This window comes from Phocoena sinus, chromosome 8 (genome assembly GCF_008692025.1).
Source record: "Phocoena sinus isolate mPhoSin1 chromosome 8, mPhoSin1.pri, whole genome shotgun sequence".
Taxonomy (NCBI): domain Eukaryota; kingdom Metazoa; phylum Chordata; class Mammalia; order Artiodactyla; family Phocoenidae; genus Phocoena; species Phocoena sinus.
The window spans coordinates 30,028,271-30,048,820 of NC_045770.1; the positions used below are offsets into that span (position 1 = coordinate 30,028,271).

Here is a 20,550-nt window from a genome sequence, read left to right on the forward strand (position 1 = left end):
ACATTCCACTGTCACCACCACTGCTCTCAACTTGTTCTTTCTTACACAAAAAACTGTTATCTGCACAGATACACAGCAGAGAGTTAGCCCCTAATGCCACTCTTCAACAGCTTTATTCTAAACTTTGGCCATAAAATGTCTGCTTAAAAGCAGCATATAATATGACATTGAGTGGTAGCAATGAGAAGCATCTGGTAACAGAGGCAACAGAACAGCCGTGGAAAGAAAAACAGAACAGAGAAAGCAATAAATGGTGATATCAATGAAACAAAGTGATAAAAATGCAGAACATAATGTTGGAGCCAACCCAAAGGAATATGTGTTCAAGTATTTCAACAGAGGCCAATAGGAAGAAATTCCTTAATATGTAGAATTTAGTTTTATAAACGTGGCTGAAATATACCTTTGCATTTAATAAAGAAAATATTTATAATGATTACTCCATCCAAGCATTCCTAACTGCTAAAACTCTTCTGGTTAAAAAAAAATGATTAAAAATGTTATTTTAAGATTAAAAATGAATAATTATATTTATTTACATAGCTAAGTATCAAAAATATCTAACAAAAAAGGTATAGTCAGAACTTTAGCCTATTAAATATTATTTTATAAAATTTTAATATCATAAAATAACACAAACTAGTTCAATCAAAGGAGAAAATAAGTATACATGTACCTATGTACTTATACAGACAGTCCTCAACTTACAATGGCTCGACTTAAAGATTTTTCAAGTTTACAATAGGGCGAAAGTGATATGCATTCAGTAAACACCGTACTTTGAATTTTGATCTTTTCCCAGGCTAGCAATAATGTGGTAAGATACCTTCCTGTGATGCTGGGCAGTGGCAGTGAGTGGCAGCAAACTGCAGCTTGGGCAGTCAGCCACAAAATCACCAGGGTAAACAACTGATATGCTTACAACCATACTATTTTTCACTTTCTGTATAACAGTCAAGAAATTACATTCTATTTGACACTTTATTATAAAATAGGCTTTGTGTTAGAGGATTTTGCCCAAATGTAGTCTAATGTACGTGTTCTGAAGACTTTAAGACAGGCTAGACTAAGTTATGATATTTGATAGGTTAGGTGTAGTAAATGCATTTTCGGCTTAGGATATTTTCAACTTATGATGGGTTTATCTGGATGTAGCTCCATCATAATTCGAGGAAGATCTGTATATAAATGCATTATTATTGTATTAAATGCATAATTTTAAAATTTTAAAGTTCTATACCAAGGATCAATGAAAATTGACAAAAAATGTTGACTAAACATAGGCTTTAAACGTGTATTACCTCTTTGGTGAATTCCAGACGTGACTTCATGTTCAGATTTCCACCCAGCCCCCTTATGAGATTAATAATAAATTGATCATGATCTCTGCATCCATGGAGATGTGATAAACCATTCATCACAGTCCCAACCAAACTTGTTTCTACCACATAGTCATTCTGTTGATTGAAATCCATGTTACAGACAAAAGGTAAATATTAACCAGTAAATTAGAACCATACACAGATTAATGTTTACTTATCTTTTCAAGGATCATCTTTAAATTAATCCCCCTACTCAAGTTATAGAACGTTTAGATTTCAATTTATATATATAAACTTTGAAAATAAAAAGTAATCATAAAAACACAATTGTGTATTTCTAGCTGAAAGTGCTTGATTCCTCAAATAGATACACTGTTTGTTTACTTCCTAAACCTGAAGAATATTTTTTTTTTTTAAGAATATTTAAAAAAAATAAGGTAAATCAATGAGCATTGGTCTAAAAGTAATAGTCCCTCATTTCCTCTTGCCGATAGAAAAGAAGCTAGAGGCAAGGGCTAGATTAATGGCTCTGGACAAGAAAGAAAAGTAAAAGCAGGCTTAAAAACAATTTGGAACTTTTTCTCTACACAGAATTTTAAAATGAAACTTTTGGACTCTGGTGGTGTAGATGATTTTGATCTGTGGGCCTCTGGGGCCCTGTGTAACTGCCAGGGAGTTAGAAGGGGAAAGCGTTCTCATTCTTTCTCTAAGTATTTGCTGAGAACAAATTATGCATTAGGATCTGTATGTGGTGCTAGGTATTTTTTTAAAAAGGTGAATTAAACAGAGCAATTGTCTTAATGGAAGTCAAGTCTAGTAGAGGAGATGGTTAATACATTGTGGCAGAAGCTATAAAGCAGAGGAAGAGTGTATTCTGAGAACGGATAACTCAGATTGCAGACTCAAGGTCTCTTTGAAAAAGGTGACATTTAAGCTAACATTAAAAGAATGAGATCTATCTGACATGCAGAGAACACAGCATATGCAATGGTACGCCACCAGCGTAGTTAAGGAATTAAAAGACGCTTATGCCTGAGTAAGCAAAGGAAGAGCGGTTGAAGTCAGAAAGGTAGGCAAGGGCCAGGATATGTGCAATTGTACAGGCCGTGGTAAGGAGTGCAAATTTTATTTTCAGTGCCTTTAAACGTTAAGAGAATAAAACGACCCAATTTACATTTTTTTAAAAAAGCACTCTGCCTGCATAATAAATATTTTTCAAGAATTGAGAAATAGGTGGAAAAATGGGAAAAAGGGAGGAGATGAGTAGAAATCCAATGGCTTAGGCCATACTAAGAGTTCTAGGCTTTAAAGGCAAGATAAAGGAAACCTACATATTTTCTTCTAGATTGCCTGATTTGCTAAATACAAGAAAGTAAAGCTCTAGTTATAAATAAAATCAGCACTTGACTAGAGCATTCATTATAGTATATCTCTCAGAATCTGAACATGGTGAACAAAGCACAGAATAAAGAAGGAAGGAACACTCAACACATTAAAAAATTTTCAAAAAATAACAGGGAACTGACCTCAGAACAGAATTAGTTTATTTTCTAACTGAATCTTTGGTATCCACTCTATGGTTTAACAGTCTTATCCTGTTATCATTTCTATAGTCATAAACCCCTTTTTTTCAATACATTCTATCTAGTATTATATTTCTCATTCTAACACTAACAGCATGCAAGTAGATGACCTCAAGGTATTTGCATTGGAGAGCCCTGTTAGGCTCTGTATGTTTTATATTAATGAAATAACAACACACCTACTGAACAGGTGCTACAAACATAGGCAACAGGTGTTTAATTAAGCTCATATACTCTGATTCACTACTCTGTTATTAACAAACTTTGGTTCTGGGGATACAACAAGGACTATAACAGGCTTAGTCCTTGCCCTCAAGGTGCTTATAGTTGAATGAAAGCAATTATAATATAGTTGAAGGACACAGTACATTGCTGCAGAAGCACAAAGAGGTAGACAGCTCAGTCATACTGAGGGCTGGTGAGAGTGGTTCTTCCCTGAAGTCTCCAGGAAAACCTATCTCATTTGCATCATTTCCTCCCAAATCCCTACTCCTCCATCATTCATCCTTACAAAAAAAGTTTAGAAAACTAACGTGAGATTGCCATTTCTCTACGTGATTTGTTCAACCCCAAGTACTGACCTCTAAATCAAGTTCAGATTAATAATCGGATACTTAAAAAAAAAATCCTCATTGCTATTTATTTCCTCTATTTTTATATGCTCATGTTTTTTATAAAAGCAATGACATAAAAGAAAAACCAAGAAAATTTGAAAAAATCATGCAGATACATGAAAATTGTCTTCTTTGCACGCTAAACTTCTATTCATGCTTCAAATTCAAAATTAAATGTGATCTCCTTTTTTAAAATTCTCCTAGAAGGCAGCAATACTCTCTTCATCCTGTTATATTGTGATTATCTTTTTACATGTCATTTTCCTCCATGAGACAAACCCTTTGCAGGGATAGTGATTGTCCTGTTAATGTTCACCTCACAAAGTCTTGTCTAGGGCGTCTATCAGATATTCAATAAATTTTTGTTGAATAAACAAATGTTTTAATAATGTTATAAATAACTCACCATTCTTTCTCTACTTTAGTATTAACTTGTCATTATTTTTAGCATGACATATATGCAGATATTTACTGACACAGTAAAATGTGACAGCAAGATGGGTTTGCTAGTAAAGCTTAGAAAGGCATTCCAATGTTCAAGATTTTTAGGCAAGCAGTGCAAGCTATCGTGGATGGAAGAATTAAAGTGTTTTAAGACTAACACAATAAAAAGTTATACCATGAAATACAGTGGGACAGCAATGAAGACATCTACCCCTCACTCCATCCTCATATTCTGTCAGAGCTCTTATACTAAAAAGCAGTTAAATGTAAGCAACACTCAATCATTATACTTCTTGCCTAAATAATTATGAAATATTATAATTATCTTACCTGCTTTAGAACCCATTGTAAAGCCTTTTCAAAATAATCCCCAATCCAGTTTTCAAGATTATTTCTATATTTAGGAGGCTGGTTCCTCAACCAAGATTTTATCAGAGAATTAAGATCCGTCTCTTCATCACTGAAACACATTAACAAACATGTAAGAAACTATTTAGAAAGAAATTGTGAATTTACTTTCAAAATAAATTTCTGCTCCAATAAACATTCTACACATGTACTCTATCTGCTAGTATGTAAGAATTCACTTTACTTCTGTATATGTATGTGTGTATATATTACTTCTACATATATATACATATTGTGTGTATACATTACTTCTACATATATACATACATACAGGTATATATATATTATATGTATGTCATTTTCTATAAAATAAAGCAAATAAATGTCATCTATATCATTATAAGTATAGATTAAAGAAGAATTACACAACTACAAGTTAGCCAAAAAGTGGTCTAAACCCTTCCTATCCAAAGTGTGGTCTACAGAATCCCAAGTCCCATCCCAGACTTAATGAAGCAAAATCTTCACTTTAACAGTATCTCTGGGTGATTCAAATGCACATTAAACTTCAAGTTGCACTGCATCTTAATGCAGATCTTTAAAAGTACTTTTTCTTTTTCTCTGTCCCCAAAAAAGCCAAACACCTAAATTCCCATGCCACTACTGAAACTAGAAGATCATCCTAAAGTAAAATATAATTTTTTTAGCAAATCATTTAATTATATGAGTAACAACCAATGATTGAAATTAAACATAATATAGACATCTTATTCAAAATTATATGTTGCATATTTATAAAAATTATAGTAAAAACAACTCATAATTAATAATTTTAGAAGTTACAAGGGCTCACAATTTTATCATTTTTCCCATCTTCTACCAGTGTTTCATAGCAACACGAGTAAATACTGAGTCCCTGAATTTCTCCTCCCATATTTCTATCCAGTTTAATAAGCAAAAGAAAAAATGAAAAGATCAAAGGTAAATATTTAAATTACATTTGATAAGCTCAAAACAGACAAAGCAAAGATGCTAAACTCCTTCAGAATAAAGACTTTGTTGTCACAGTATCTCCTCAGTGCCCACGGCAACTACGTCTTGGTTTGTCTAAGACAATCTTGATTTATATCAGTTATCGCAGCATAATTAATAGCATTCTCTTTCATTATTAAAAGGTCTTCATTTGGCCTATTGCATATCAAGTGCAAATATCTGCTGAAGAAATGAATAAAACCTAAAACTAAGGTACAATCTAATCAAAAGGCAACTAAAAATAATTAATATGTTTTTGTATTTTACATGAAATCATATATATTCATTATGCCTCTCACAAACAATATCTGGTTCACCAACAATGTTCAAATCCTCTACAGCAACATGCAGCTATACAGGCATATTGCTCTACAATATGGCATTCTACTTACCCCTTATTTCATTTATATTCTAGCTTATAATTGCTGTTATATTTATATTATCTCCTTTGTGAACATATGTTCCATAAAGACAAGCTCTTCATAAATATAAGCCCTTCATAACTGTTAGCTTTACTCCTTTCTTGCTGTCTCTCCTAAAATGCCTAACTTAACATCATATAGGTAATGGGCATTCAATAAATATTTTAAAAGTTAGTGATAAACTTCCCTTTTATCCTATTTTTCTCACAAGATTATAAGAATACATTAAATAAATAAGATAAATTGTGTGAGATACTGCTATAAAAGCTATAAACCCAATGCTGTATTATTTTTTAAATAATTAATACCTCAAAATATTAATTGGGAGTTTATGGCTAGTTTAATATAAATGTTTCCTATAATACTATCAAAGAAGTAAGCAATTAAATAATTTTGGAAACAATCTGAATGAACTTGATAACCCTACCATGTGTCATATAACATCGAAAATGGTTTCAAATGATTATAAAAGAGTAGAGAACTTTATATAGACAAATATCAAATTCTAAAACATAAATTCAAAAGGTAAAAGAAAACTTTCTAATTACTCATTTTGGGCAGAAACTGGCTCAAATATCCATGTTTTAGTATGTGACTACTGTATATGAAATCTAAAATCAGTTTGTTATTTATTTTTGCTCTTCAAGCCTCTTCCAAATACACTGAAGAAAGAAAATATTAAGTAAAGAGGTTTCCAATTTGTAAAACTTCTCTGAACTCAATCATAATATTTAAATAAAAGTTATAGAAAAAAGAAGAAAACAAATTAAATACTTGCTGTTTCATTTAAGTAAACAAAAAATAATTATTTAGTAATTGTGATACAACTACACTGCTGAAATAATTCAACTGCAATAAACAGGAACTCTCTGAATGAATTAAAACCTAACAAACAAACAAAAAGAAGTTAATAAGAATGAGGAAAACAAATATTCACACATTACCCATACATTACTTATTTCACTTAGCTGTAAAACCAAAATAATAATTGAAGAATATTCTAATACAGTGTATGCAAATGCTCTCACCTAAGAAAGATCATTCCCATTCTAGATATTGTGGCTGGTGAGGCACAACTTAAATCATGAGTTTCAAATACAAAGTTAACATTTAGGCCAAACTGAATCCTTTCTCCACTGGGCATAGTGAGTAGTCGATTATCATCCAGAACAGAATTCAGAGATTCTATCCATTCAGGGTCAATATCACCATCACAGATTATCCATGAGCTGACATCTATTTTCAAACAAAAAAAGTAGAGATAAAAATAAATGCAATGATATTAATTAAAAATAAAGAATAAAAGAATTATCACTTATTCTTTAGAAGTAATTTCCATATTATTTTATACTTCTGAAGCCAAATATAAAGAACAAAAAGTTGAACAAGTTGAAATTTTTCATGTGAATTAACACAATACAAATGTGTGGAGAACCCATGGGCAATCCTGGCTCAGCTGGTCAGAGACCCAGTTATATACTCTGTAATAAGGCTCTATTGATCTATGAACATACAGAACTGGATTCTCAGTAAAAGAAAACATGGTTTGCAAGACCTAGGTATTTCTATTTCCACAAGCTTGTGAGATATTCCTTAGACTTTTGTCTTCTACCATGTCATTAGAATGTACGAATGCTTGCTATGTAATAGCACTTTTAGAAAATATGGAAACCTACTCCTTAGTGTCCTACATGAGAACTAAAAAATACACCACCATCAAATTTCTTTGATATATAAAAAGGTGACTTCAGAGGGGAGAAGCAGTGAACAAGTTGTGTACACAAGTCTTTCCAAAACAAACTGTTTTTAATATATATTTCCTAAGACAAAAGTGGTTTCAAGTTGTTCTTGGACCTTTGAAACAATTCAAAGAAGAAAATATCCCCCATAAAAGTGTGAGAAACAAATACAGGTATATCTGGTTTTTATTTAGTGTGATAATATCAACTACATTGAAAATGAAGACACTATACACTGAAAATTCCTTCCAATGTCTTAAGACATTCTAAACCTTTCATTCACTGGCTTAGAAAAACAACTATTAATTAAATTATGATCTAACAAAAAGTAGGGAGTCTGACCAAGAATTCTGTTAAACACCAAGCCAAAAAATTTAGACCAGAAAGTCTACTATTTTATGACTCAAATTTTCAAAATTATTGAAAGCACTGTATTCAAACTGATAAGTTCAGACACACATACCAATTTTAATCCTAAATAAAAACTTGTTATCTCGCTTATTTATGAGGTATTATAATATCAGTTCAGCAATCAAAGATATTATGTTTATTCAGTAGATTAATCTAGCTGTAAACTATGTTTCACCCAGATTACTCTGAGTTTCTATTATAATAAAAGTTGCTATGGAATAACAGGTAAAAATGATAGCATGTCTTCAGCCCTCCAAAGTAAAATATCAAAGTAGATCACTATACAGCAGTTTATGGTCATGTATAAGAATTGAAAAGGATAGCATTATAGACAACCTCTATCATCCTCTAAAAATTATTAAATAAATCAATAAATCACACAATAGAGACCAACCTTGAGGTTCTCGAACTACTTGGCGAGCACTATTTGTCAAAACACCATCAGACCATTCCCTTGTATCCATGTCAATATGGCCTAATAGTTGATGTCTAGGCATAGCTTTGGGATTCATGGTATATTGTTTTACCACTTTGCCAATTTTACAAAGTGCTGCCCTTAACATTCTCCAAAGAGTTGATTTTCCAGCACCACTTGGACCAACAATAACAACTCCCATCCTCTGGCGTAATTGTTCATACAATTCTAAAGCTTTCTTGATCTAGTAGAAAAGAAACATGTTCATATATGATTTATAGTGTACAATCAAACACAGTTCTACTCTCATTCGACAACAGTTGTTCTATTTCAAACATAAATTAAGACTTTTATTTCTTCAGTGGAAGATAAAGCCTTAAATAAAAGAATTACTAAACAAATCTGAATATATTTACAACATGATCTTTAAATTCATATTTCTTTAAAAAAAAGAAGTATGCTTTACAAGTTGACAATACAATATGTTCACTATTGTCTTCACTCACTCATTCATTCAAATAAAATATACTAAATATTTTATTCACTTTGCTAATTCATTCATTCATTTATACCGTCTCTCTCCAAAAAAAAAACCTGAGAAAAAAGTATTCATTTTGAACATGTATTTGTGCTACATAAAAAGACCTACGAAAGTGAAGTTCTCCTAAGAAATTGTCAAAGTTAAACTAAATCATACATAATCAACTATCAAAGACACATATGATGGATCTATTACATGCCAGGCTCCGTAACAGGCACTAGGAATAAAATGGTAAAACAGACATGGATCCCACCTTTCATGGAGACTACTATCTGGTGGGGGAGAATCAAATATTAATATTAATATTAATCAAGTGTGCAACTAAACATTAAATATGTATATACAACAAAGGTAAGGAAAGCACATAGCAAGGGGACCTAATTTGGACTTGAAAATTAGGGAAGGCTTTCATGAGTGAGTAAGATTTAAGTTGAAAGATGAAAGATAAGTTGAAAGATAAAAGATAAAGATAGTTAATAAAGAATTAACTAGGAGAAAGGATCAATATATTATGAAGTATTCTTGACAGTTACCTGATTGGATATGATTTCATAGTTGGCCTCCTCAAAGACTTGCTTTAATGCAGCATTCAGTTCATCATATTCTACTTCTTTAAAGTCAATTCCAGGAAACACATCTTTAATCAGTGCATCAAACCGAGTGCAATCAGCAAATGTAAACTTTGACATTGTATTAAGCCTCAGTGCTTGTACCACAATGTGACTTTCATTAACTAGAGAAAAAGTTTCATTTTAAAATTATTAGTTATGAATCTAATGACTACAAAAAGTCTTTACGTGCCTTGATATGCATTATTATTAATTAAATGATGCACTAGAATTTAGTAACATTTAAAGACATATGCTATCATGTGAATTGGCAAGCTTACTTAACTATCTTTTAACTGCTGAAAAACAAGTATTACTGAGTTTTGGACTATTTTTCATAGAATTTGAATCCCAGGGTACCCAGACTTGAATTAATAATAAAAATCATTAACACATTTCTTTGCATAGTACTTTACCATTCTGATGTAATCCTTATAACAACTGTATAGAGTAAGGAAGTATTTCTATTATTATTCCAATTTTACACATGAGACCATTAAGTCTCTAAGGGTTTAAATGACTTATCTGAGAGAGCTCAGCATTAAGTATTATAGGTGGGATTTAATTCCAGATTTAGGTATCTTTCCAAATATACCAGCATATTTGCCTCGCAGAGATTTTTATCCTAAAACTAAAAACTAACAAACTGAGCAAAACTCTTTGATCAGTGTTGCTCAAAACTGGTTCATAAATCTATTCTTAAACCAAATGTAAATACTAATATCGCCAGATTCTTATTTTTTCAAGAATATTAGCTATTAATTGACCAGACACCTATATAAAGGCAAGAAACTATTTTTAGTATGCTATTTCTCTATAATTGTTTAATATTTCTATCTTTAAATATATATAAAGAGGCTTGGCTGCACTAGAGTTTATTTAAAGCACTGAACTCATAAGTAAGCCATCTTTATTTACTACAGGTATGGTTTATATATTTCATGAAAATCACCAGAGATAGACAACTGAAAAATGGTAATCTAAGTACTTCAACAAATACCTTATCTGCCCTGGTATATGCCAACCTAATAAAAAAGCTGTAGTTTCCTTTTTTAAGATGTATATTTTGATCATTTAAAGTCCAAATAGGTAATTTCACGTAGTCTTCTTTCTTATATTATCTTATTTTCATGGTGATTTAACTTAAATTTGGATAGCAACCTAGAGGCTGAATATTCAGCCTTTCATGAAGGCAAACATCAATTGGTGGGGGTAATAACTTACTTTATATAAATGGGGAAAAAAAGTGGCAAAGTATAAAAAAATATGCATAAGTCCATACTGATCTGAATAAATACATCATGGAAAAGAAGAGACAAATCTTCTTTACGGAAGAGTTTCAAATTATATAAGCAGATACTACCCCCCCCCAAGAGGTGGAGCTTAATCCTTGCCTCCCCACTTTCAAGGTGAGCTAGATTTAGTAACTGGCTTCCAAAGAAGAGAGTCGGGAAAGGGGAAAATAACTACAGTAGAGAAACCTGGAAAACATTAACATAAGTAATGAAGGTGAACATCACCAGTGATGTCAAATAGTTATTATGTACCCACTAAAATGAATTAAAAAGGGCATTCCACCCCTGCAGTATTTTTTTCCAAATGTTCACAACTCAATTAAATCATGAGTTAAATATCAGAAAAAAAACCCAGACTGAGAAAGAGTCTATGTGATATCTGACTAGGACCCTGTCAGGGTCATGAATACAAAAACAGACTGAGAAACTGTCACAGAGCAGAGGAGACTTAAGGAGACATGACAACTTAATACAACATGGCACCCTAGATTCAATCTTGGAACAGAAAGAGGAGATTAATGATAAAGCAGGTGAAATCCAAATAAAGTCTGGAACTTAGTTAATAGTAATGTACCAGCCTCAGTTTCCCAGTTTTGACAAATGTACCACAGCAAATAAGAGGGAAACGATGGAAATGCTAACTTCGCAACTTTACTGTAATAAATCTAAAATTATTCTTTGCTCCAAGGTACTTTTGGGACTTCCCTGATGGTCCAGTGGATAAGACTCCACACTCCCCAACACAGGAGGCCTGAGATCATTCTCTGGTCGGGGAACTAGATTCCACATGGATGCCACAACTAAGAGTTCACATGCCACAACTAAGAAGCCCGCATGCCAAAATGAAGAAGCCAACATGCCGCAACTAAAGAGCCCACAGGCCACAACGAAAAGATCCCGCGTGCCATAATGAAGATCCTGCGTGCTGCAACTAAGACCCAGAGCAGCTTCAATAAATTAATTAATCTAAAAAAAGGTATTTTTATAATCTTAAAATATTTCTTTAAAAGGGTAATTTTGGAGCCTGAACCAAGATGGGGGAGTAGAAGGACACGCTCTCACTCCCTCTAGCGAGAACATGAGAATCACAACTAACTGCTGAACAGTCATCAACAGGAAGACACTGCAACTCACCAAAAAAGATACCCCATATGCAAAGACAAAGGAGAAGCCACAATGAGACAGTACGAGGGGCACAATCACAGTAAAATCAAATCCCTAACTGCTGGGTGGTGACTCACAGACCGGAGAACACTTATACCACAGAAGTCCACCCACTGGAGCCAAGGTTCTGAGCCCAACGTCAGGCTTCCAAACCAGGGGGTCCTGCCAATGGGAGGAGGAATTCCTAGAGAATCAGACATTGAAGGCTAGCGAGATTTGACGGCATGACTCTGACAGGACTGGGGAAACAGAGACTCCACTCTTTGGAGGGCACACACAAAGTAGTGTGCACATCGGGACCAAGGGGAAGGAGCAGTGACCACAGGAGAGACTAAACCAGACCTACCTGCTAGTGTTGGAGGGTATCCTGCAGAGGCGGTGGGTGGCTGTGGCTCACCGTGAGGACAACAACACTGGCAGCAGAAGTTCTGGGAAATACTCCTTGGTGTGAGCCCTCCCAGAGGCCGCCATTAGCCTCACCAAAGAGCCTGCAGGTTCCAGTGTTGGCTGGCCTCAGGCCAAACAACCAACAGGGTGGAAACCCAGCCCCCACCCATCAGCAGACAAGTGGATTAAAGTTTTACTGAGCTCTGCCCACCAGAGCAACAGCCAGCTCTACCCACCACCACTCCCTCCCATCAGGAAACTTGCACAAGACTCTTAGATAGCCTCAACCAGCAGAGGGTAGACAGCCAAAGCAAGAACTACAATCCTGCAGCCTGTGGAACAAAAACCACATTCACAAAAAGATAGACAAGATGAAAAGGCAGAGGCTATGTACCAGATGAAGAACAAGATAAAATCCAAGAAAAACAACTAAATGAAGTGGAAATAGGCAACCTTCCAAAAAAGAATTCAGAATAATGATAGTGAAGATGATCCAGGACCTCAGAAAAAGAATGGAGGCAAAGATTGAGAAGATGCAAGAAATGTTTAACAAAGACCTAAAAGAATTAAAGAACAAACAAAGAGATTGAAAAATACAATAACTGAAATGAAAAATACACTAGAAGGAATCAATAGCAGAATAACTGAGGCAGAAGAACGGATAAGTGAACTGGAAGACGAATGTGGAATTCACTGCCACAGAACAGAATAAAGAAAAAAGAATGAAAAGAAATGAAGACAGCCTAAGAGACCTCTGGCACAAGATTAAACACAACTTTCACACTATAGGGGTCCCAGAAGGAGAAGAGAGAAAGGAGCCGAGAAAATATATGAAGAGATTATAGTCAAAAACTTCCCTAACATGGGAAAGGAAATAGCCACCCAAGTCCAGGAAGCACAAAGAGTCCCATACAGGATAAACCCAAGGAGAAACACGCCAAGACACATAAAAATCAAATTGGCAAAAATTAAAGAAAAATTACTGAAAGCAGCAAGGGAAAAATGACAAATAACATACAAGGGAACTCCCATAAGGTTAACAGCTGATTTCTCAGCAGAAACTCTACAAGCTAGAAGGGACTGACAGGACATAGTTAAAGTGATGAAGGGGAAGAACCTACAACCAAGATTACTCTACCAGCAAGAATCTCAGTCAGATTTGATAGAAAAATGAAAAGCTTTACAGACAAGCAAAAGCTAAGAGAATTCAGCACCACCAGACCAACTCTACAATGAATGCTAAAGGAACTTCTCTAAGTGGGAAACACAAGAGGAGAAAAGGACCTACAAAAACAAACCCAAAACAATTAAGAAAATAGTCATAGGAACATACATATCGATAATTACCTTAAACGTGAATGGATTAAATGCTCCAACCAAAAGACACAGGCTTGCTGAATGGATACAAAAACAAGACCCATATATATGCTGTCTACAAGAGACACACTTCAGACCTAGGGACACATACAGACTGAAAGTGGGGGATGGAAAAGATACTCCATGCAAATGGAAATCAAAAGAAAGCTGGAGTAGCAATATTCATATCAGATAAAATAGACTATAAAATAAAGAATGTTACAAGAGACAAGGAAGGACACTACATAATGATCAAGGGATGAATCCAAGAAGAAGCTATAACAATTATAAATATATATGCACACAACATAGGAGCACCTCAATACATAAGGCAACTGCTAACAGCTATAAAAGAGGAAATCGAGAGTAACACAATAAGAGTGGGGGACATTAACCGCTCACTTACACCAATGGACAGATCATCCAAAGTGAAAATAAATAAGGAAACAGAAGCTTTAAATGACACAATAGACCAGAGAGATTTAATTGATATTTATAGGACATTCCGTCCTAAAACAGCAGATTACACTTTCTTCTCAAGTGCACATGGAACATTCTGCAGGATACATCACATCTTGGGTCACAAATCAAGCCTCAGTAAATTTAAGAAAACTGAAATCATATCAAGCATATTTTCTGACCACAACGCTATAAGATCAGAAATGAATTACAGGGAAAAAAACATAAAAAACACAAACACATGGAGGGTAAACAATATATTACTAAATAACCAAGAGATCACTGAAGAAATCAAAGAGGAAATCAAAAAATACTTAGAGACAAATGACAATGAAAACACAACGATCTAAAACCTATGGGATGCAGCAAAAGCAGTTTAAGAGGGAAGTTTATAGCTATACCAGCCTACATCAAGAAACAACAAACATCTCAAATAAACAACCTAACCTTACACCTAAAGGAACTAGAGAAAGAAGAACAAACAAAACCCAAAGTTAGCAGAAGGAAAGAAAGCATAAAGATCAGAGCAGAAATAAATGAAATAGAAAGAAAGACAACAATGACAACAATAGCAAAGATCAACAAAACTAAAAGCTGGTTCTTTGAGAAGATAAAGAAAATTGATAAACCATTAGCCAGACTCATCAAGAAAAAGAGGGAGAGGACTCATATCAACAAAATTAAAAATGAAAAAGGAGAAGTTACAACAGACACAGCAGAAATACAAAGCAACCTAAGAGACTACTACAAGCAACTCTATGCCAATAAAATGGACAACCTGGAAGAAATGAACAAATTCTTAGAAAGGTATAATCTTCCAAGACTGAACCAGGAAGAAATAGAAACTATGAACAGACCAATCACAAGTAATGAAATTGAAACTGTGATTAAAAATCTTCCAAAAAACAAAAGTCCAGGAACAGATGGCTTCACAGGTGAATTCTATCGAACATTTAGAGAAGAGCTAACACCTATCCTTCTCAAACTCTTCCAAAAAACTGCAGAGGAAGGAACACTCCAAAACTCATTCTTTAGGGCCACCATCACCGTGATACCAAAACCAGACAAAGATACTACAAAAAAAGAAAATTACCAATATCACTGATGAATATAGATGCAAAAGCCTCAACAGGGCTTCCCTGGTGGCACGGTGGTTGAGAGTCCACCTGCCAATGCAGGGGACACGGGTTCATGCCCTGGTCCAGGAAGATCCCACATGCCACGAAATGGCTGGGTCTGTGAGCCACGCCCGCTAAGTCGCCGCGTCCGGATCCTGTGCTCCACAACGGGAGAGGCCACAGCAGTCAGAGGCCCGCATACCGCAAAAAAAAAAAAAAAAGGCTCAACAAAATACTAGCAAACAGAATCCAACAACACATTAAAAGGATCATACACCATGATCAAGTGGGATTTATCCCAGGGATGCAAGGAGTCTTCATTATAAGCAAATCAATCAATGTGATACACCATATTAACAAACTGAAGAAGAAAAACCATATGTTCATCTCAATAGATACAGAAAAAGCTTTTGACAAAATTCAACGCTCACTTATGATAAAAACTCTCCAGAGAGTGCACATAGAGGGAACCTACCTCATCATAATAAAGGCCATATACGACAAACCCACAGCAAACATCATTCTCAATGGTGAAAAACTGAAAGCATTTCCTCTAAGATCAGGAACAAGACAAGGATGTCCACTCTCACCACTATTATTCAACATAGTATTGGAAGTCCTGTCCACGGCAATCAGAGAAGAAAAAGAAATAAAAGGAATACAAATTGGAAAAGAAGAAGTAAAACTGTCACTGCTTGCAGATGCCATGATACTATACATAGAGAATCCTATAGATGCCACCAGAAAACTACTAGAGCTAATCAATGAATTTGGTAAAGTTGCAGGATACAAAATTAATGCACAGAAATTTCTTGCATTCCTTTATAGTAATGATGAAAAATCTGAAAGAGAAATTAAGGAAACACTACCATTTATCATTGCAACAAAAAGAATAAAATACCTAGGAATAAACCTACTTAGGGAGACGAAAGACCTGTATACAGGACACTAAAAGACACTGATGAAAGAAATCAAAGATGATACAAACAGATGGAGAGATATACCATGTTCTTGGATTGGAAAAATCAATATTGTGAAAATGACTATCCTACCCAAAGCAATCTACAGACTCAATGCAATCCCTATCAAATTACCAATGGAATTTTTTACAGAACTAGAACAAATTATCTTAAAATTTGTATGGAGACACAAAAGACCCCAAAGAACCAAAGCAGTCTTGAGGGAAAAAATCGGAGCTGGAGGAATCAGACTCCGTGACTTCAGACTATACTACGAAGCTATAGTAATCAAGACAATATGGTACTAGCACAAAAACAGAAACATAGATCAATGGAACAAGATAGAAAGCCCAGAGATAAACCCATGCACCTATGGTCAGTTAATCTATGACAAAGGAGGCAAGGATATTCAATGGAGAAAAGACAGTTTCTTCAATAAGTGGTGCTGGGAAAACTGGACAGCTACATGCAAAAGAAAGAAATTAGAACACTCCCTAACACCATACACAAAAATAAACTCAAAATGTATTAGAGAGCTAAATATAAGACTGGATACTATAAACCTCTTAGAGGAAAACATAGGAAGAACACTCTTTGACATAAATCACGGCAAGATCTTTTCTGATCCACCTCCTAGAGTAATGGAAACAAAAATAAACAAATGGGACCTAATGAAACTTCAAAGCTTCTGCACAGCACAGGAAACCATAAACAAGACGAAAAGACAACCCTCAGAATGGGAGAAAATATTTGCAGATGAATCAATGGACAAAGGGTCAATCTCCAAAATATATAAACAGCTCATGCAGCTCAATATTAAAAAACAAACAACCCAATCCAAAAATGGGCAGAAGACCTAAATAGACATTTCTCTGAAGAAGACATACAGATGGCCAAGAAGCACATGAAAAGCTGCTCAACATCATTAATTATTTGAGAAATGCAAATCAAAACTACAATGAAGTATCACCTCACACCAGTTAGAATGGGCATCATCAGAAAATCTACAAACAACAAATGCTGGAGAGGGTGTGGAGAAAAGGGAACCCTCTTGCACTGTTGGTGGGAATGTAAATTGATACAGCCACTATGGAGAACAGCATGGAGGTTACTTGAAAAACTAAAAATAGAATTGCCGTATGATCCAGCAATCCCACTACTGGGCATATACCCAGAGAAAACCATAATGCAAAAAGACACAAGCACCCCAATGTTCACTGCAGCACTATTTACAATAGCCAGGTCATGAAAGCAACCTAAATGCCCATCGACAGACGAATGGATAAAGAAGTTGTGGTACATATATACAATGGAATATTACTCAGCCATAAAAAGGAACTAAATTGGGTCATTTGTTGAGCTGTGGATGGATATGGAGACTGTCATACAGAGTGAAGTAAGGCAGAAAGAGAGAAGCAAATATCGTATATTAACGCATATATGTGGAACCTAGAAAAATGGTACAGATGAAGCAGTTTGCAGGGCAGAAGTTGAGACAGAGATGTAGAGAACAAACGTATAGACACCAAGGGGGGAAAGCGGCTGGGGGTGGTGGTGGAGGTGGTGGTGTGATGAATTGGGAGACTGGGATTGACACGTATACACTGATGTGTATAAAATTGATGACTAATAAGAACCTGCTGTATAAATATATATATATAATTAAATTTAAAAATTCAAAAATAAAAGTAAAAGGGTAATTTTGTTTGGTATACTATCTTTGAAAGAGAAAATCTCCATGTGTTTCTAAGGTTTCTGTTCTTGTTTCAAGACTAGACAAATTTTCAGATTCTATTCCAGAACTATCAATTCAGGAACTTTGGGTGTGGGGTCCAACAATCTGTGTTTCAACAAGCCTCTAGATGACTCTAATGCCTGTTAAAGATTGAGCACAAGTGGACTAGACTATTCCTCTATATACCACAACTATTAAATATTTAATGCATGTTTAAAAGTTATGATGAGACATAGGTAAAAATTAGGAAAAATCTCAATAAATTATGGACTTTATTAAAAAATTATGAATCAATGTTGGTTCATTAGTTTCAATAAATGTACAATACTAATGTAAGATGTTAACAACAGGAGAAACTGGGAGAACGTAATAATCAGAAACCCTCTATACTATATGTATAACTTTTATATAAATCTAAAACTATAATAAATTAAAACTTATTTAAAAAAATAAGATTATAATTGGCATAATGAATCATACCTTTTTGTTTAACACTAGTTTTCTTCAGCTGTCTAAGAAGATTTCCACTTCCTCTCAGAACTGTCTTCAAAGCTCTCAAACCCCAGTCATAATGTTGCTGAGGTGTCAAAAGTTCTCTTAGGTAAAGACATGGAAATCATAAATCATCAAATAGCTATAAGAAATTATTTTTGTAATCATATTAAAAGAAATACAGAATCTAACTACTAACACATAGAAATAATTTCTAATATTACATTAGTTTATAAAAATGAATCAAGCAACACAAAATAATCACTCAAGTAAAATGTTAAAGATGGATGGTTCTCAAGGATCAGGATAAACCTTTCACAAACTGGCTATCATCTTAATGAAGACACTAAATGATAACCACCTGTTACTTTTATTCCTAAAGTCTTTAATCAATCCATCTTGCTCTCAATCTCTGACACTCTAGTTCTCACTGTCTCTTAAGTAATATGGACCAGAATTCTAGGTTGTCCAAAGAAGCTAAAAGTCAATCTCTATTACTAAAAATCAGACATAAAAAAAAAAAAAATGTGAAAGATTCCCTCCAAACAACAGTAGGCTTTGAGTGGTCAGCTGGTAAATTAGTTTAGTAAGTATCATTTAGCTGGAGTACTCCAATAAAAATATTTTGCAGAAAAAACGTGAAATTGAATTAATAGTATTTACGAAAAACAAGCAGTTTTGAGCCAGACGTTTCTGTTATTCAAACTAAAATCTTTCTTACCAACACCTTGAGTACAATACAAAATTGTACTTATGAAAATCACCAATATGAAAATCACTGAATAGGTAAATTGGACAAATGTGAAAAATGGTCATTAATAACTCTGATCAATCATGGAACTATAAAATATTAAAATATTTAAAACAGGAAAACTCACCTGGATAGATTGAAGATAGCTACCAATTTTCTGCCCAACACCTTAGCATCTTTAAAGCCTTCTGAATAGAGAATAACTTCTGCAATAAGCTCATTGTCTGGACGAGACATGGCTACTGGCCTGAAAAGCTGTTTAAGATTATCAGGCAGTTTTTGTCTTCCTCCATAACCTTTTCCAGCAGGATTCATAGTGATAAAAATTCCAGAATTAGAATTTATTTCTACCTGGAATATTAATTTAAAACATAGGCATCAAATACTTGAAACTATAACTATAAAACATATTACAAATAGAAGTTTTATTGTAACATATTTTTACACATATGTCTTATACCTTAGCCAAAAGCAACCACTAGTGTGCTAAACATCTCCTTACTCAACATATAATAAACTCCTTAGGAACTACACTACTTTATAGATGCTCTTTACAATCAGTTTTTTGAGGCTGAAAGTTTAAGTGATGGTAACTAGTTTGAATGTCTATTCATTCATTCAACATATGTTTACTAAAAGTCTTCCTTGTGTTAGGCACTTTGCTAAGTACACAGAGACAACATAACTCTGAACTAAAGTCAGTAATAGTTTATGCCTTTCTGGAGTTTATAGTCTATTGAATATTTGAAAGAAGCAATCATAGTTAATAAATGCTATAAGAGCAAAATATCATGAGAGTATCTAATAGCATTTTCAACAAAGCACTAAGAATAGAAAGGCAGAATTATAATGTATAAACAATGAATGGGCAATTAGGAAGTAGAAATACCTAGAGTAAAAAACCTGGCTATAAAGGAAAGAAAACAAAAAGTGTGGTTGGAAGGAAAGATGAATTAAGGGAAGGTTTGCTTATGTTTTAATTATACTAAACATTATATTACAGTACCATTATATCTAATATAATATAATATAATATATTAAGAAGGAAAATATGTGATTATGTTTAAAAGCCAACGAGAAACAAGTAGAAAGACAGAGATAACTCTGAAGAGAAGGTCCCTTGGAAGCAGTTTCCAAAGTATAGATGGAAAAATTAGTTTGAGTTGGGAAAAAGGACAATTTTTCTTTCTAAGAGGAGGAACTGACAAAAAATGAACAGGGTAGAAAATAAATTTTGATGACAGAGAGGTAAAAACTGAAGAATTTCTCTTTTCTTTGTTAAGAAAGAATTGAAACATCATGTAAGTAACAGGCAAGTTAGAAGGGGTCCTACTTTCTTGGTCTACCCTGAAAAA

The 20,550-nt window shown here is 34.1% G+C and overlaps 1 protein-coding gene across 1 annotated transcript in view; it reads right to left on the reverse strand.

Annotated features, from left to right (window-relative positions):
* Window positions 1-20,550, reverse strand: part of DYNC2H1 (dynein cytoplasmic 2 heavy chain 1) — a 376,258-nt gene that overhangs the window by 285,181 nt on the left and 70,527 nt on the right. Inside the window, 7 exon segments of the mRNA XM_032639512.1 lie at window positions 1,302-1,457; window positions 4,294-4,423; window positions 6,794-7,001; window positions 8,310-8,574; window positions 9,405-9,604; window positions 18,433-18,548; window positions 19,323-19,546. Of these exon segments, the coding sequence (XP_032495403.1) occupies window positions 1,302-1,457; window positions 4,294-4,423; window positions 6,794-7,001; window positions 8,310-8,574; window positions 9,405-9,604; window positions 18,433-18,548; window positions 19,323-19,546 (1,299 nt within the window).